The 18,726-nt window shown below is 35.1% G+C and overlaps 1 protein-coding gene across 1 annotated transcript; it reads right to left on the bottom strand.

Moving 5' to 3' along the window:
* Positions 1-3,822: 3,822 nt before the first annotated feature.
* SLITRK6 (SLIT and NTRK like family member 6) lies at positions 3,823-11,477 on the bottom strand. The gene is made up of 2 exons (XM_085306253.1): positions 10,938-11,477; positions 3,823-7,531 (listed from the first exon to the last, which is right to left on the bottom strand). The coding sequence occupies exon 2, from the start codon at positions 7,514-7,516 to the stop codon at positions 4,997-4,999; it is 2,520 nt and encodes an 839-aa protein (XP_085162379.1). The 5' UTR covers positions 7,517-7,531; positions 10,938-11,477; the 3' UTR covers positions 3,823-4,996.
* Positions 11,478-18,726: the final 7,249 nt, after the last annotated feature.

The raw sequence follows: 18,726 nt of genomic DNA, 5'->3' as shown, positions 1-18,726 counted from the left end.
AAAGGAGAGATACCTACTCCTGGAACAAGATCAAGAATATCATAAGCCTTAGAAAACCCAAAAGAGACAAATCTTTTGAAGCATCGTACAGCCTCAGTAATAGATCAATCTACCCTGTCTCAAATCCAACAGGATACACCAAACACCAAGTCCCAGARGAGCTGAGCACTGAAGGCAATGCACTTGCTGCAATTTTTCCCCAAGGAGCAGAGTCCGGCTGCTGCGGGAGGCTCTACTGCCAGTGGCTCTGCGGCTGAGCAGGATTTGCCCATGGTGGAAATTCGTCAACGGAGATGAATGTGTCCTGTGCTGGGGAAGTGCAAGAGAAGTATGCCAGAGTCCTCAGCAGGTATCTCAGCTGATTTTTGAATTAGGACAAAGTTTGATTGTTTTTTTCTTTTTCTYTTATAATGACTTCAGTACATCTACACAAAACTTGCAGATTGTGTCAGTGTGGCTGATAAAGTRTATTTGTGTAGACAATGGCATCCTTAGAATGATACTCCAGAATCCCTTCCAATGATGACTTTGAGTTCAGTCTACTCTTTTCCCTTGGCACTATTACTTTTCACTGTGAAATAATGTTTTCTTGGTGATAAATACTTTTTTTTTAATTAACATACCTACTCCCCCCCCAAAAAAAAAGATATTGAATAGATGATTTTCTCTCTCAGAATCATTTCTTCATTTGCTCGAATTATACAATTAGAAATCTGTAGCTGAGTGGCACATTATAAGAAGCTGCTATTTGGGGTTATACTGGGGACCTCTTTGTTACACATAAAGGGACGAAAACCTAATTCTCAGATTCTAATCAGAGAAAAAATTACTGCAGGTGAGAAAAGCTCAGATTCATATCTTGTAGCTTTCTCACACCATTACAAAAAAATCTGACCTCATATTCAATTTGGAATTTAGTTACAAAAAAGTTGATCTGTCATTCTAATGGAAAAGAATGCAAAGATATTGGATAGTTCTGAATAGGCCAATGTTCTGGTTTACGTATAAACTTGTGGTTGTTTTTGGAAGGGTTTGGTATGGATTTTKTTGTTGTTGTTGTTCAGCTTGCAGAAGTGTCACTGCAGATAATATGTTTATGCAATAGTATTAAAAGCCTATCTAAAAAATACCTGTAGCAGGAAGAAAAAAGAAAAATAAATGCATTTGACTTTTTTTGGAGATAAAAAATTAAAGGCAGGTTAAAATAAATAAGTGCAATATRTTGTTTTAATATCTGTTTATTTAGGGAACAGGTCTATTTAATATATTTTATTCACTAAAATGTGAGGGGAAAAAATGGTAGTGTTGGTTACTTTGAGGTACCCTAACATAGCTAATAACACATAACATAGCTGCCAAGTACACCAGTGTGCCTGGTAAAGCACTGTTCTTGCACTCAATTAAATTATTGTACTGACAAGAGAAAAATGAATCCACTTTGTTTCAGGCTGTCAAACATGCTTCACCTTCCAGCCTCCATTATTCTAGCTAAGTGAAATGTATAGAAACCACTTAACTGTGCCTGTCATTGGAGCAGTAAGGGAAGAGCACAGTCTTAACAAGTAATTTTCTTAAGACTCCTCCTAACTGGCAACTTCTGGCAAACACAAATAACAGTTTTAAGAATACATTTGTAAGTGTTATAATGGAAATGTTCCAAGGAAATTTCGGGCACAGACAGTTAGTCCTTCTTTTTTCCCATGTGATAACTACCGTATTTTATTATTTTTTTTTAACAGCAGATATTAATACATCTTCAACTGAAGAATAAACATATAAGGCCAAGTTCTTACCCTTTTTTTGTTCTAGTAATATAAAGTTTCTTCTAAACTGGGAACTCACTGGCTGAGAGTGTTATTATGAGGAAAGACTGTAGACAGACCCCTCGCTTCTCATCAAATTCTGCAGGAGTCCAGTAGGGACTGATGATAGAAAGTGGATGACATGTGTCTCATTATAGTGATTCCTGGATGCTGCAAAACCACTTGTGGTGTTACAGCCTACTATAAAGTAGAGTTGTCCTGATGTAATGAATGATGTGAGTCCTTGTGCTGAGCGAAAGCTAAAAGCTAAAGCTCTCTTTACCTATGCTGAATGATGCTCTGGTACAGCTGTATAACTGAAATGCTTTGACATGAATTTAGCTCTCTCTCTCTCTCTCTCTCTCTCTGTCTTTTTTTTTTTTTTGTCTGATGCTTAGAGACTGCAATGAAGAAGAACGTTTTGCAACACAGTTGTCCTCAACGTTCTGCCAAGTAACTGTTAGCAGCTAAGCAAAGTGACATCTGTGCATGTGGCAATTGTCTTCAGTCTGAAACTATTTCTCTTAAACCTAAGCCTGAGGGCCTGAATCATCATTTCCCTGGATCTTGGCAATTGGAGGATATTTTTTTACACCCATTTCTTACTAATGTAAATGACGACTCAAATGAGAGACACTGAAATACTAAACCCTGTCATCATTTACCGTGGATTTTTTTTTTCTTTACACTAATTTGAGATCACCAAAAAGTCTAAAAAGAAAATGTTCTGAGGTCTGATTCAAAATTCAAAGCTTTTTAATGTCATTTTTATTGACTAAATTAAATTTTTATAGAATATTATTTCAAAAAATAGTTACTTAGATATTTTATGGGTAGGATTTAGTTGTTTAAATATACACATCTGGTGTAATTTTAAAGCTCTAAGCTATCCCACCTCAGCTCCAGTTGTGCCTCCAGACCAAGGCATGGGTTTCCATATTCTATGACATGTCATGTCCATTTGGATTTGGATGTCCTGAATATTCAAGGACTTCCAAAATAGCACTAGATACCTAAGCCAGTTAGCAGAATTCTCCACTTTTTGCCTCACTCTTATCTGCACTGGTAATTCTTAGTATAACCTTTAATTGTCAGGAATAAAGATAACAAGGAAACAGATACGTGGTAACCAGTTTTACTGTTCCTAATCCTCTTATATACACAGGTTTTCTAAACTAAATTATTCTCAGTCATAAAAAGAGGAAGGAATACTTATTCTCTAATTACTGAAATTTGATTCTTGGAAGCCAACAAGTTTGACTGTCATAGTAAAGTGATGGCATCTACAAAATATTAATAAGGAAGTTGATTTGTTAACAGAGATAACATATGGTCAGATCCTCAGATTATAGAAATTAGGATAGCACCATCAAAGTCAGTATCTCTATGCAAATTTGAAAGAACTGAGAATCTGACTTTCATTTGTAGTATAAGAAAAATTTCTGTCAGAAGCTTATATACAAAGAATATGGAGAATGTTTGTATATACAAATAGGTAAGACACCAGCAATAAGCTGAACTAAAGAATGCCTTTTTACTTGGAATTTATCAAGATTTCAATGTTAAGTTTAGCTCACATACATAGACATATAGTAATTAAGCTGATCTTTACTCCTACAAATTGAAATTAGAAAAAAAAAATCTTCATGCATAGTCAGTTTACAAAAGATTTGCCTGGAGGAAGATAAATGCAAGTCAGAATTTGTGTTTTGGCACTGTGTCAGTCATGCACAGAAATTGAATGGCCCTAACTGCACACTGAACAAGATGCTTCTGTCCACATGATGAGAGTGAAGACCCTCATGTTTAATTCCCAAACAGTTCTGAACTTGTGCATGCAGGAGTTGCTGCCTTCTTTTTAAAAAGTGACTTCTAAGATAAAGATGTTTAAAAAAAAACTTTATTTCATTTTCACTGATAGCGAACAGTTCCTTGATTTTCTTGAAAGGCAGCCAAGAGTAAGCTCTTTTCCTTGCAAGTTGAAAAAAAAAATTATAAAAATTATACAGAATAAATACTTAATATAAATCTAGCTAGATTTCATTGCAAAAATAAAACTGCAGTGTTCTACCTTTTTACCTGTTTTTCCCACAACACTTTATTTTCTTCTGATTTCTGGAAAATATAGCATATTTTTGTACAAACAAGTACTACATATTATTACTGTTCTTTGTGTGTGTGTGTTTTGTTGTGGTTATTCTGTTTGAAGATTGCTTTTTGGTCGTGTGGGGAAGAAGCTGCTTTTGCACCTGGAAGTTCCTAGCCACAGCAAACTCATTTCTTCCAAGAATATTTAAAGCCAGCACAGAAGTTATTCATATATATAGATAGTTACATAAAAATCAAACTTATTAAACACAGTAACATATTTACAGCTGATTCTCAGTAGCTTTTCAAATTGCCCAGGATTATGAATTCAAACACCAGTGATGCACAATATTTTATAGCAGCAGCATAAGAGAAGATTGTCCAAACTTATATAAAGCTATCAGAGAGGAAAAATAGCAGAAGGCTTGCTTTTTTGTTGCTGTTGGGTAAACATAGTTATATATTTTTTTCTTCCGCATACTGATACCGAATGCACATGATGAAGTTCCATGTAAGATACTTAAATATTTGCAGGCTCTGGGTGCATATGCCAATATCTTTTCCTTTTGTTTTTAACTGACATTTAGTATGACAAAGTTTCAATTCCTTTCATATTTATTATGATGATATGTTAAGTGTGGTTGTAGACAATGTTCTTGTATGTAGTGTGTGTACTAATACCTAACCAATACACTATAATCTTAAAACTACAAATACAAGTTTGTTTTGTTTTGTTTTTTAAATAATCTTATTAAACTGAGGGAAGAAGAAAGTACAGTTAACAAATATTTTGTCATAAATCAGGAGCAGAACAGAAAGTACCATACACACCTTTAAAAAAATCTAGAGGAATATTGCAATATTAGAGTAAGCGATCTTCCTCCCGCAGTTCAATCACACAGAGTTCATATTTAATTTGGGGTGAGACGTTGCCTGCAAACATCCCCATGGCTTCCCACAGTGATCCCTGAGGTTTTTTTTGCTAGGATTACTGCTGTGCTTAAGTTCTGACTGTTGATGTGTTACTATAAGGCACTTTTATTTACAATGGTTCCAACTTAAAATAGAAATACAGAAGTTCAGCCCCAACCCACCAAAGGTTTGCTTCATGTTTGCTGCTCCAAGACTTCCAGATAGTCAGGCTCAGCATGTAAGTTAGCTTTGAGTTCAAAATACTCATTTTTAGTCTGTTCTAGGAAAACCTTTCTTGGTCTGGAGTACATTAGTGTCTCCATTAACTTCAGCTCCTCATGTGTTCCAGGATAATGAACCTCCATGTCAGGCTGGAGCTGGACAATATTTTTCCTTAGGTACTCCGTGATACCTAGTTGTTGCAGTTCTCTCTCTTTTTCAAGAATGTTTCTGTACAGAGAGCTGGCATCCTGAAATGACAGAAATTCAGCCGATTGATCTGTAGCCTTATATTTGACATTAGCACCTGTAAGAGGTGAACTGTTCTCTCTTTCCAAGAGACTTCTGCGGAGATGTTTGGAATCATTGTCTTCCTTGTCATTTCCCTCCTCCTGTTGCTCAGTATGCTTGGGGCTAAAGGATGGGCTTCGATAGACCTGAACCATGGGAGTAACCATATGCTGCTCATAGAGAGTTGCAGCTGGGCGCTCAGTTGTGTGATGTGTTGTCTTATGCCCATACATGCTGTACTGAAGGTGAACTGGGCTGCTATCCCTCATTTGTTCATCTGCTTGTTTCTTTTTGCATCTTCGCCGCCTATGCAGAACAAGAACAACTATTCCTGCTGCACAAAATACAATAGTTATAAACACAATCAGGAGTCCTAGTATTAGAACAGAAAGTGGGACAGCATCTGTAAGGGACCGCAAGATGGTGTCTGCAGCAGTGGTTGTAGCAGAAGTTGTCACAACTATAAAGCTGGCATGAGTTGGTAGTGCAGGGCTGTTTATTAAGCCTGGACATAAGACATCACTGTTCAGGGATTTCAGTTCTTTTTTTGCTAAGTGTCCTGGAGATTTACAAAAAATGTCACCCATCATCGTATTCTTACTCAGCTTTTGTATCCATTTTTGCAGCCCAACTGAATCACAAGTACAATCCCAGGGGTTGTCTTCAAGTTCAATTTGTACCAGCATATCTARTTCATCCAAGACATTACTCACGGGTAAATGGGCAAACTGGTTTGTTTTCAAATTTAATCTGGCAAGTGGGACCCCTGAAAAGATGTGGGGTGGTAAAGTCTGTAAAAGATTGTTATTTAAGTAGAGAACCTTAAGTTTTGGCATTKCATTAAATGTCCCTGGCAAAACTTCTTTGATGGCATTATATTCAAGGTACAAGTATTCAAGGTGCTGAAGACCAAGGAAAAGATTCTGACTTAGCTTTGTAAGATGATTGCCATTGAGATATAATTTCTGCAGTCTAGTTAGATTCATAAAAGATCCTTCTTCAAGGATTTCAATACGATTGTTCCCCAGATGAAGCATTTCCAGGCTGGCATAGTCCACAAGATCTGATTTCAGTAATGTCTGAATAATATTTCCAGCTAGAATAAGCTTTTTAGGATTTGGAGGCGGAGGTCCTAAGTCAGACAAACTTTCAATATTTCGCTCCTGGCAGTGCATGAGAACTCCTGAGAGTGTATGGCTGGTGCAGTGACAGGGGACAGGACAATAGATTCCTGGAAACTGAGTAGTTGGCTTTGAAGCATGAAGCACAAAAGTTGGCTCTTTAGTAGGAGCTTTCAGKATAGGAATAACCTTAGTTAATAGATGATTTTCACTAATAGAGGTGGTTACAACCAAGGGCAGTGATCCTGAAGGATCTTCAAGTTCATTTACAGGATGAGTGGGACAAAGTGATTCTTTCTTCAACCGGCTTAAGATGCTGCCTTTGATAACTGGAGGGCTATTGCACACAACATCACCAATTATTGACTGGGGAGGCATGTTTTCTAGCCATATCTTCAGCTGCAGCAAATCACAGTTACAAGCCCATTTATTATCTTCCAACTGAAGATCTAATATTCTACCAATGTGTTCTAGAAAGCCAACATATGGCAATGTCTGTAACTGGTTTCCACGAAGATCCAAATGGGTCAATGGCACAAAACGAAATACGTTAGGAGGAAGATATTCAATCGCATTATCRTTCAAAATAAGCACTTTGAGCCTGTTAAGCTTGCTAAAGGCACTTGCTTCAATCACTGTGATGAAATTGTTGTCTGCTTGAAGAAACTCCAGATTTTCCAACCCATTAAATGTATCTTCTTTAAGTATTTCTAAAGAATTGTGATTGATATGAAGTTGCTTAAGAAGGCTGAGACCGTTAAAAGCCCCAGGCTCAATATCTGCAATATTATTAAATCCAAGATGTAGAGAGATGGCATTGACAAGACCAGCAAAATCATTCACACGCAACATAGTCAAGCCATTGTTTAACAGATTAAGATGGAAAGGCCGTGATGGTGGGACATTTATTTCTGATATCATCTTAATGCCCCTTTCTTCACAATTTATAACCATGGTATCATCCTTTTCTTCACAGGAACACAAACTCTGACAAGATCCTCTGGTTGAAGAAAAAGAAGGCTGTGACTGGAAAGGGTCAGATGCAACCAGAACTGAACATAACACCAAAACCCAGAGCTTCATCTTGCCCAGCAGATCCTAGAAAAAAAGAAAAAGAAAAAAAAAAGAAAAAGAAAAAAAAAAGGAAAGGGTCATAATTTCATTTGGGGAGGGGAGCAGGAAAGAAAAAAAAGTAATAAATATTTCTAGAACTTGTAACTGAGCTATCCCAGCTTGTGAAACAATATTATACCCTGCAAAACATTTAAAACATTTTCTAAGAAGAGAAAATATATTTAGATTAAGCTGCTGAATCAAGCAGCACAAAGGGAGGAGTGCTTCAATACTTCATGCTGCTACAGCAAAATAGGAAATAACCAGGAATATATTAGCTTTATTTATATACAATATGTAATGTTTTGCCAATAGACAGAAGTAATAAGTTGCTTCCCTAAGCCGCTCATATCAAGGATGACATAATATTTTAGATCATCACTCTTTTATCACCATGCAGTACTGCAAATTTGAGGGGTCTTTTGATAGGCTTAACTTAACATTGTCCAGCTCCCAAGGAGAAGAAGTAAGATTTGGTTTGGTTTAACACATATTGTGATCAAAAGTTCCTTCGGGTAGCATAGAGGGAACCTTTTCTTTGGTTCTGCAGTGTGTATGTAAATCAAAAGGTATTGTCTCAGCTGTCCTTATACCTCCAAACTGAAAAGGATGTAGACACATTAGTGTTTTATTTAAATTTTAAAGTATATGGTACATTTTGTGTGTATTTAGTGAAAGTAGAAATGCTACACACTCCTCTGTRGTAGGGTAACATGTTTATATGTAATATGCATGTAAAAATGTTTTTAAAAATAATAAAACTTATTAAATCCAAGAAAGATAGTATTGTCAAGGTCAGCAAAATCATTCATGTATTAACATAGTCAAGCTGTAACATAGTCTCTGTGTACACTGTAACTGTGTGTACACAGTTAACCAAGAGGAAAAAGAAGAGAGACTTGACAATGCAGTACATATCAAAAGAAGCAGGTAGGCAAGAGACAAACAGGTTTTTCGGACAGGAATCATTAGACTCCTTCCAATTATTGTGATCATTAATTACCAGAAACATTCCAAAATGCACATAGAATTAACCTTGCCTTGCTAGTTAAAAATTATCACCAGTATCCCCTGTACATYATGTAACAAATTATCAGCTTTCAAGCCATTTAGTCTCAAACTCAAACTGCCTGAGAAAGATATCCTAACTGTACCACTATAGAGTAGCAAGCACAGTTCACAAGTTTAAGTTAAATATGTGTTRCCATTGGTTTGAAATTAGTTATGCTACACTTTTTATTTCAAGATTCTATATTTCTTTCTATTAAGGCATTCTAATTAGCCAAAACAAAGATATTTCCTGATATATGAGGTAAAGTGAAATCTATAATATTTTAATAAAATAATATTTCCACATTTGCTAAAAGAAAACAAAAATCTTACAATGATCATTTAAAACACAGTAACCTTTTGGGTGCACCATTTACTCTAGGACAGAACAAATCAGATTTCTTAAGGGATCTGTCTAATAAAGGTCACTTTATCTTTCAAAGTAAGCTAGTGAAACGTGGAGTACAGAATGTCACCACACAATTAACCTGCCAAAGTGTTAATTTCTGAGGGACAAGAAAACTTTRTAAGTATCTACGCAATTAAATGCATGAACATTCTTACAGTGTGGCCCTATGTTTTGGCCTCTCATATGTTTTGRCCTCTCATCAATACTTACTCTATCAGGCATTTCTGTTACTTTTACTAGTAACTCCACTTCTCAAGGCTTCTGTCACAAAGGTGTGCAAGGATTTGTGCATCTAAGCACTTAAATGCTTTGGTATGAGTATTATACACAGACACACAYGTGAAATCCTGCAATTATGTGCATAGTGAATTGTACCTTTCACCATTCCCGATAACTGGGAGTAGAGGTATCAATTTAGAGGCAGTAAGTGCTATTCATAGTGTGAGAAAATTTTCTCATGTTATACCAGCTGCCTATATTTAATGTATATAGTCTCTTAAATTTTAAATCCAAAAGTATTGGTTAAGACATGACATGCCATTATTTTTAAGTATTCAAAGTAAAACTGGAATCATAATATGCTAGATATTTATTCATGCTTCATATGCAGCAATATCCTTTCCAGTGACCTAAGATGAAAAATGCAGACTCTTGACATAGATGCCAGCTTCAAGCCTACTGTCTGGCTAATTAGACTTCATTTTTATACTCCTTTTCTCCATTAAAATTCCGTCTTAGATCTGCATCAAATTTAAAGTGCACTTTAAAAAGGCCTTAAGCAAAATTAAAGGAAAAAAAAAATAATCTGAAAAGCATGTTGCATTCTAGTACATCTTGAAAAATTCATATATAAAAATGAAAGCCCTCCTCTCAGAGATGAAAGTAAAAACATTTGTAACCAATTGGAAAACATTCCCATTTTAATCATCATCATACTTCTGTGGGCAACGCTGTAAGAACTCTCTCTCACACACACACACGCACACACACACCACACACTCGCACACACACACCACCCCCCCACACACACACACACGAAGATGCTTAGAACTTCTATGCAGACCTAATAGGAGAGTTGGTCTGTACACTCAGGAATACACGATGAAGGTCTCAGTGGACTATCGTTGTGAAATGAAAACTACTTTCAAGTAACAGATGCTCAGTATTTAACTGAAAGAATTCGTGATAATAATAATAAAAAAAAAATAAATAAAAGGCTTGACAGGATTGACCTTACTTCTGTTTCACATGGTGAGGTTTTTCAGGAAATTCTRTGTGGTAACTTAAGCTTGTTGCTTTCATCTATCTTCATATAAGTCATTACTAACTGCTTGCATCAATTGAGCTTTTTGCAGCACGAATTCTAAAAGACTAAAAAATTCAGTCCTTTCCACCGGATGAATTTCAACACTTTTAGAAGTAGTCACTGTATGGCAAAGGCATCGCATGCTTGAGAAGTGAAAATCAATGCATGCTTTCTTCAAATATTGAAATAGCTTTTTATTGTGCATCAGTTTTTCATTCAGTTACTTAAAAATAAAAAAAATAGATTTTAAAGAATTTCAAAGCTTTCAGCAAGGAACTAGTCATTTCTAAAAGCATTCAAGATTGTCTGTTAAATCCTGGAGGGAATCATAGTCAGATGATGTATTCAGGACTATTCTTACACTTCAGAAAATAAAAACAAACACCCACTCCTCCCCCTCAACCACAATCTCAAATCAGCATTTCCTTAATACATACATTCTACTATGCAGCTAAACTGTTGGCAGATTGAATAAATGCACCTGGCACACTGTTTGAAATACAGTGTAAACTGCTATCATTTAAGAGAAAAGTTATACAAAGTCACATAGAAAAATAAAATAAACCAGTACTGAGAAATTAATTTCTCGTACTCTAAGCTAATTAACTAACTGGAATCTTTCTTACCTGTACAGCAGTTACACTCCCTGAAGGGATCAGTAATGCACAGTTAGAGCAGCTGTTTGAATGCAATTTAATTTTCGCCTATGAAAAATGCACACTTTCTTCWGAGTTTCACTTTGCTGCAAGCTCTGGTAAAACTACAATTCCATAGAGTTAAAATCCTTGTTCAGAAGACAAAGTACAGAGCATTCAATTGAAAAAATCTTCCCGGCAGAGTGCACATTAGAGTGCACATTAGACCACCCTGCGAAGCAGTTGTCCTTTTTCCTCAATTAAAATTCACAGCATACTTCACAGCTATGCTGACTTTTCTGTATATAGTTAACTGTTTGCAAGCAATTTGGATGCAGTAAACAAACAAGATGGTCAGCAGAGCTTGACTTGATCACTCTTGGTTTGTTAGATTTTTAGATCCAAGCTGCTTCTATGTTCTCTCTGCTCTTTCTAGTCTTTCTTGTTAGCTCAGTTTGTTATTAGTCAGATTGCCAGGGGCTGGGAGGTAGGCGTAAATAAAGAGACTTCTTGGCTTTTGACTCAGCCTTTAAGCCCTTCCCCATCTGAGAGCTTTAATCTGCCAGTGTCATTTAATACAAGATACAGCTCCACCTTGAGACAGATCAGCTCCTCCTCCTCCTGCAATTTGTCTCACCTCCTTTTTCCCTTATCTAACTGAACCTCTGAGAGTAGAATTGAGCTAGCTATCTTGTAGATTGCTTAAAATCTATTAATGGCTGATTTTGTGATACAGTAAACATCTACTGCAGCTTTTGCAGTTTGTTCTGTTAGTCAGATCTTGCATTTGGTTTATATCTGCAAATGCTTGCTTTAAAACCTGAAAACATTCGAGCCCAAATACACTCGATGCCACAAGCGAAACCTTGTCCTCTGGAAAATATATCTATCATAATGAAATGCAGGATTATTCAAATGTATAAATGAGGCAGTACAGCTGTCGGTCCAGTCCACCCCGGGTGACTGGGGTAGGGATGGCTGTGCCTGTACAGTTGTTTTATATGTTTTAGTTCTGAAATAAAATAAATCATAGAATATTTGTGTTTATGCTCGTACAATGACTACAGTAAGTCCTTCTCAAAATTTCCCTTCTTGTTCTTCAGGAAAAGAACAGGATTGAATCTAATTGTCTGTTTTACAGATGTTAGCATAGTGTGTTGGTATCTATCAATGTGAGATTATACTCTGCTCACATGAAATGTTGCTTTGATAAAAAGAGATCTGTTGGGGGACAGTATTCTTAAAGGCATGTATTATGCTTAAAGTATTATTGATTTTGTGGTCATAAACACATAATTAGTAGGTATTGTAGGACTCTTAGCGATTTTTTTTTCTGTCATCCAAGGCACRTTTTCTTACTCTCTCCTGCACTACTTAGGCTGGTTTTATGTGCTGCAAATGCTACTTCCTTGTTCGTCCTACTGCCAAAACCCAGCAAACCCTTTTGATGAGCATCAGCAGACCTAGTGCTGAGGCATGGCTATCCCATAGGGCATGACATTTCTGCTTTGTTTTTCTTAGTGTTTTTGATTAGGGTGAGGGTTGGTTATTACAGTCTCAATACCAGCCAGATGCTCATAACTTGTTGTGTGCTGACAGTCCTCCAAGTGGCCTCATTCGGTCTTAGAAGGGGTATGGTGACGTATTGTTCTGTGTTATGAAGGTTATCAAAATCTATCTATATATAGATACGTGTATTCACATATATGTACACGCACACCCACATACATACACATATACCTATATACGTTTGGGGTTATTACAAGCTTTTTAGTGCTTCATTTTGTAAAGATAAACTATGTCATTTAGCAAAATAATAAAAACAGATAAAATATTCCTAAGCAAGTAATCTCAACTTTTTTTTTGTCAGAATAACAATACAAAATACAAATAACAAAACCAATTTTCATTCATTTCAACACATCACTTATTTGATCATATTTTGCTACTTTTAATGAACCTTGCAACTCTGTCTTGATTGCAGAAGTTTTGCCATTTAGGCTCAGAGATTCTCAGCTGCCTGTGACAGGTCAAATATGTCATCTTCTTTATTCATTTTAATTGAAAATTGGATTCTTCCTAATTTTTGGAAAACATTTTACGTGTACTTATACTTATTTTGTGATTGATTTGAGTAAGACGGAGAAGCATCTGTATATACAGATATTCATATCTGAAGTGAAAACAACTTTCTCTTTACTTTTCAGTTAACAGCCACAAGAGTAAAACTTAACCACAAAAATGTTTCCAGAAATTAACTATTAAAAATAGGAGAGTATTTCTAGRCATATATAATTAAAAAAGCAGTGAGAATGCTTATAGATAATGTATGTCATTCCATAAACTGCAGATTTACCAGTTTTATAACAGTATGGCTATTGACTGTTTTTCCACAAACAATTTTAAAACCCATTAAGTAGGTTATTATAAAGAATCTGACTCCACAAATGCATTAGCATGGAGAGTCTTAAACTGATATGGAATTTTAACTTAAAAATATATTAGTTATAGTAAAGTGTAACTATTTCACTCTGTCTTTTATCTGATAATCAAAACAAGTATCAAACAGGCTGTGTTCTTCAAGATCATGTCTATGAGAGTGGACTTCTGTTTTCACACAAAAGTCCATTGACATCTGTGTGCTTTGATGCAATCACAGCTATCTGAAGAAACAGGCAGTCTGGGGAATTCATTGATTTTGCCCATTACTCTGCATCTTTAAGACCATTTTAAAATGGTATAATTAAATTTTTAAAGGAAGAGAATGAAGATGAGAATGACTGCCTTACAGAAAAATAAATTGCTTTCTATATTTTTAAATCTTTGAATCACAAAGATGCTCCTTCTAAAAAGGAGACACTTTAAAAATTCACTTTAGCAATTACTCTGACAATTTTAAAGTTTTTTTAAAGCTATATTAATAAAACTTAAAACTGTCAGCCTTATCTTTTTTTCCAAAAGACCTAAAGCTTTCACATCATTTCTCTTTGATTCTTCCCATGTAAAATATATCTTTATATCAGAAATGAGCTGACCATACCCCCAACTGTATTTGCTTTATACAGAATTCTCCCCCAGACAGTGAATATTCTCTTTTATCAATATATACACAAAGAGACATTAAAATACTGTTAAGAGTGTAAGCCTTTTATTCATACCATCCTTTTACATCATTTATATCATCATGCTTTTGTCACATTTTGTGTTATATGATAAGTTGTGAAGGCTTCTGTAACGGTATACATTGCAGAGGAAACACCTGCACCTGAATTAAATAATTTATAAATTTTGATATGACCAGATAATACCTGGAAAGTTTCTTCTGAAATTCTGCTTTCCTCCTATGATGAAGGTCTTAGCAATAAATTCCTTCCATGCACAAAAATTATGAAGACTATAGGGAAGTCTCTGAGAAACAATGGCAGGCTTTCTCACATGCTTTCATTGAAAATGTGTGAGTATCATCTCTAAATTGCTTTGGAGAGTGTTTGCCACCTAAGAGATATTAATTCCAAATGATGAAATTAGGCTCAAAAGTTACAGATTAGACCTTAAAATACATATTTTCTGCAAATCATGTTACCCTACTTATTTATTTGTAAATTCAGTGTTTAGAAATAACAAAAGGAATAAGAAAGAAAAATCTGTCACTGATATAACTGCATTTCAACTAAGGATGCACATTTGCTATTTCAATGGCATCCATCATCATTCACAGCTCCTTGTCACTTATCAATATGCTCTTAGGGAGCCACTGATTCCACACTCAATATTTGAGCCAAATAATGTCTCCTCTGATGCCTGCAAGGAGCCATTAATCCACTTCAGCAATTCTTCACCGCTATTTCTTGCAAACCAGCTCCTCAAATTTCCCACCAGTACTGGTCTGAGACCTTAAAATACTGTACTGGAAGTCTTCTTTTGGAACAATTGAGCAGTCTCTGAATATTCTTGCTTCAGGGAGAAAACTCTGGGACACTGCTGACACTCATATCTGCATAATATAGATGAAAATTCCATAAGAAAAGGCAATCACCAAGGCTAGGTCTATACTAGTTAAATAAGTAAGATCAGAGAACATAGCATGTAAATGCATACACACAAAATAAAATAAAATAAATAAATATAAAAAGGCASCTAAAATTGTTAGAGCTGCTAGTGCCTATTATAAAGCAAATCTAGAACCTTTCTTTCCCATCACAAGTGAAATTAAGAAAGGTTTTCTTGAACTATAAGTTTCATCACAGTCAAGTAAACAGGAAAGAAATGATTAAGCTTATCATAAAGAAAAAGAAGTGCTTTGTTTGTTTGTTTCTTTGTGTTGGTAAGTATCCATTTATTTCAATCAGCTGAATACCTATTTGCCTAAAGAACCATGGCCCTTTTCCCGTTCTGAACATACCATTTTTGTGATTTTTTTTCAATTACTGAACACATTGCAATTATGTAAAGAAAGGTGAGGATTTCTCTTTAAAAGAAAGAGCAGGTATGCACATCTAGTGAATATTTTCTAAGGTTATTATTATTATTAATAATTTTTTTATGACCCTTACTGAGAGTCAATTCTCTGAAGAGTCTACTGAAAAAAACTCCAATATGTAAGGTAACAATCAGGTTAACAATTCTACATTGTCAAAATGCAGCTTCTAAATAGCCAATGATTTTACATCTATATATGCATGCATATAGATATACAAATGCACATGTATAACATTATATGCAYTGATAATCACCATCATGCAAAATCACATTCTCCGAGGCAAAGTATGGAATCCAAAAAATGGACTGTGAAGCTAGTATTCTTTATGTTTCATTCTTCAAAATAAAAAGTTATATGGACCTCTAAAGGCRCTGCTAGAGTGAACTGGAACAGTCTATTTTATTCTATTTCTTTTACCACTGTGACTGCTTACTAAATGATAGCTTCTTTGTCACTTAATAAAAYGTGACACAGTGGCTGTAAATAGCCTCTATTTTGGAAACAGAGGACACCAAGTTGATTTGGGGAAAAAAAAGCATAATTCCTCAGTAATCCTGTTTTATTGTATTATTCAGCTTATTGTAAATGTGTAAATATTTATTTAATTTGTTAGTATCTGTTTAATAGATCTCAAACATTCTCTTTATTTTTCTTTAATTTAYTCACTGAGAACTCTCATTTCTGCGTAATGTAAGAATAGTTTCAATTAGTTTCAAAGTTAAAGTCTCCTAACCTTCTCTGAGAAAATCTGTTCTGTCTATAAATTATAATGTTGAAGTAACAAATCTCTCTTGCTCTGAATTAACCTTTAGGAACAGGTTCTTTTCTCTTCCTTTCTCTACCCTGCCCTGCCCCTCCTTTCTGTTCCCTTCTCCCTTCTCCTTTCTCCTTCTCCTTCCCCTTCTTCATTTATTTAGTAATATTTCCACATCTTCCTAGTGGATTTGAGCGAGGCTGGCAATATTTGAATGTCAGTCAAAAAAATGCCTAAGATAACTGGTCTATCTTTTTATATACTTGCCAATGACCCAAGAACCTAAAAAACTGAGTCATAGCTTGGCATCATGCAGTATGCTAGCAGCCTCCAAACCTCTCCATTAATCTATTTGTGCTCCCTTTTCTCATTAACATTTGCAAATCTAGAAGCGTAAGTGTCCATTGACCTTAAAAGACTGTAGTTTTAAGAGTGTCTCCTGCCTACCACATAGTCAAATTAAACTGTTATAAGGCCAAATAGTATAAAGCAGCTTTTGTCTAACTAGAAGAGAAAATCCAGTATGAAGTTAACAGCAGAATTTCACTTGACTTATTTGGATCTTGACTTCTCTGGACCAGGAACATTTTCTTTCCTAGTTACTCTGGACTTCCAGTGAATAACCTTTAAAGCACATTTGAATAAAATTTAAATTAAAAAATCCTTGTATATTTATGTATATACTATCTAYGTTCTGCTTATTCTTTTCATTTACAATATAGTGCAATCAGCAATCCAGATGAACTTCTAAGCATAAATTCGTCTGTCAATAGTTTATAAAGATTACAACTAGCACACAAAAATGCAGGTATACTAATATATTTTTTTTAAAAGCAAAAAGGAAAACAAATCAAAAGTAACCACTGAATTTCCAGTGATCAATAGTCAAAACAAAAGATGTTGCATAATCTACATATGTTTAATWTTATTTTGTCAGCATTAAAAAGTTACTATTCTTAGCAATAAAGCAGATAGTAAAAGACATTAATTGAACTTTCATTGACAGTTTTGGATTCGCAGCATAGAGCATATAAGATTTTATTGACAGGTATCACTGAATAATTTTCATCAGTTATTTAAAAATCCTTTTTCAGTAAGTCTGAGTAAGAAAACATGAAATACTGAAACAACAATATAAAACATTTTTTTTTTCTCTTTGGCTATGAATAATGCACTGATATTAAGATTAGTGTCTTATTAGACACAGGTTAGTCTCTACATGCTGATTATGCCTAAGCCTATTCGTGATAGTGCATGCCTGTGCAGAACCTAATTGCACATTACATATTATCCACAGAAATCCAAGTAATGTAGGTTATATTGGGCAACTTGATAAAGCACCTAAAGAATAAACTCTATAGAAGACAATCAACTGTGGAACATCAGTAAATTATGCAACTATCCATAGCATTCAATTAGTTGCTCTTGCACATGTTATGTATGCATTCAGTAAAATTCATAGGTACAACACAAGTCTAATGCACTAATTAATTCATATTTAAACTCTTCTTTGTAGATGATCTTAACTTCTTTCTGATAATGTGTTTTCTCTACAGAAGCATTGATTTATATTCTGAACTGCAGCTTTGGATACTTCTTAAGGGGGTTGAAGCAAGTGAATGTGCACTACAAAGAACACTTTTCAGATCTCTGAAGTTATAGGTAGCATATAGGAAAGCATTAGATCTTGACAGCTGAAAAAATACTTCTCCCTGCTCCAAATTCCTAGGTGATCTCTCCAAGTTTTCTGTCTAAAAGTTCATCAGTTAAGTCCAAGTTCATCAACCTATAGAACATTTATTATACATGGACAAATCTGAGATTATTCATCTGATCTATCATATAATACCAATCTTTAGGTGAGATGAATCATTCTAGAGGTCCTTATTGCTTTCCTGTCATTCAGTGGGATGTTGAGAGGTTAGCTTAGATTTGGACAAGATATTTTTAGACATCTACACTGRCTGAAATAAATATTACCCTAAATAATTTTTCTGAGGTTGACATTTAACAGAAGTACAACAAAACTCCCTGGTTTAAAGTTCATAGTGGACATACTCATCTTTTGGACAATAGCTGAGTAATACGGCCTTTCAGGAAGTGGCAGAACTGGAATCAATGTTCTCTTTATTCTTATTTTTCTCTACTTCCCAACAGACTGTTGATGAAGCCACTCTTCTCTCTGCCTGGTGCAGTCATGCTATGGAAGAGTCACGAGAATTAGACTCTAAGGGAAAGCCCAGAAGCAATAAAAATTCTGCATCTAACTGATTACAGAAATCAGTTAGGATGGATGTGACAGATCTCTGCTCCAGTATGCACCCTGGACTACTTTTTTTGAAAAAAAAAAAAAAAAAAAAAACACACACACACACACAAAAAAGGAAAATATATTTGGAGTGGGTTAGCATTATTCAGGTACTCCATATATCTAAATCCACCAATACTCTTATGAGTATCAATTTCCTTGAGGTATGGTTCCTCTATATTCTGCTAGGTAACGATACTCCATGTTTCTATTTACACTGTTATCACGAAGCAGACAG

Source organism: Rhea americana, unplaced genomic scaffold, assembly GCF_003343005.1.
Source record: "Rhea americana isolate MKP2758 unplaced genomic scaffold, rheAme1 scaffold_236, whole genome shotgun sequence".
NCBI classification, from domain to species: domain Eukaryota; kingdom Metazoa; phylum Chordata; class Aves; order Rheiformes; family Rheidae; genus Rhea; species Rhea americana.
This window is presented reverse-complemented; position numbering and strand designations above follow the sequence as displayed.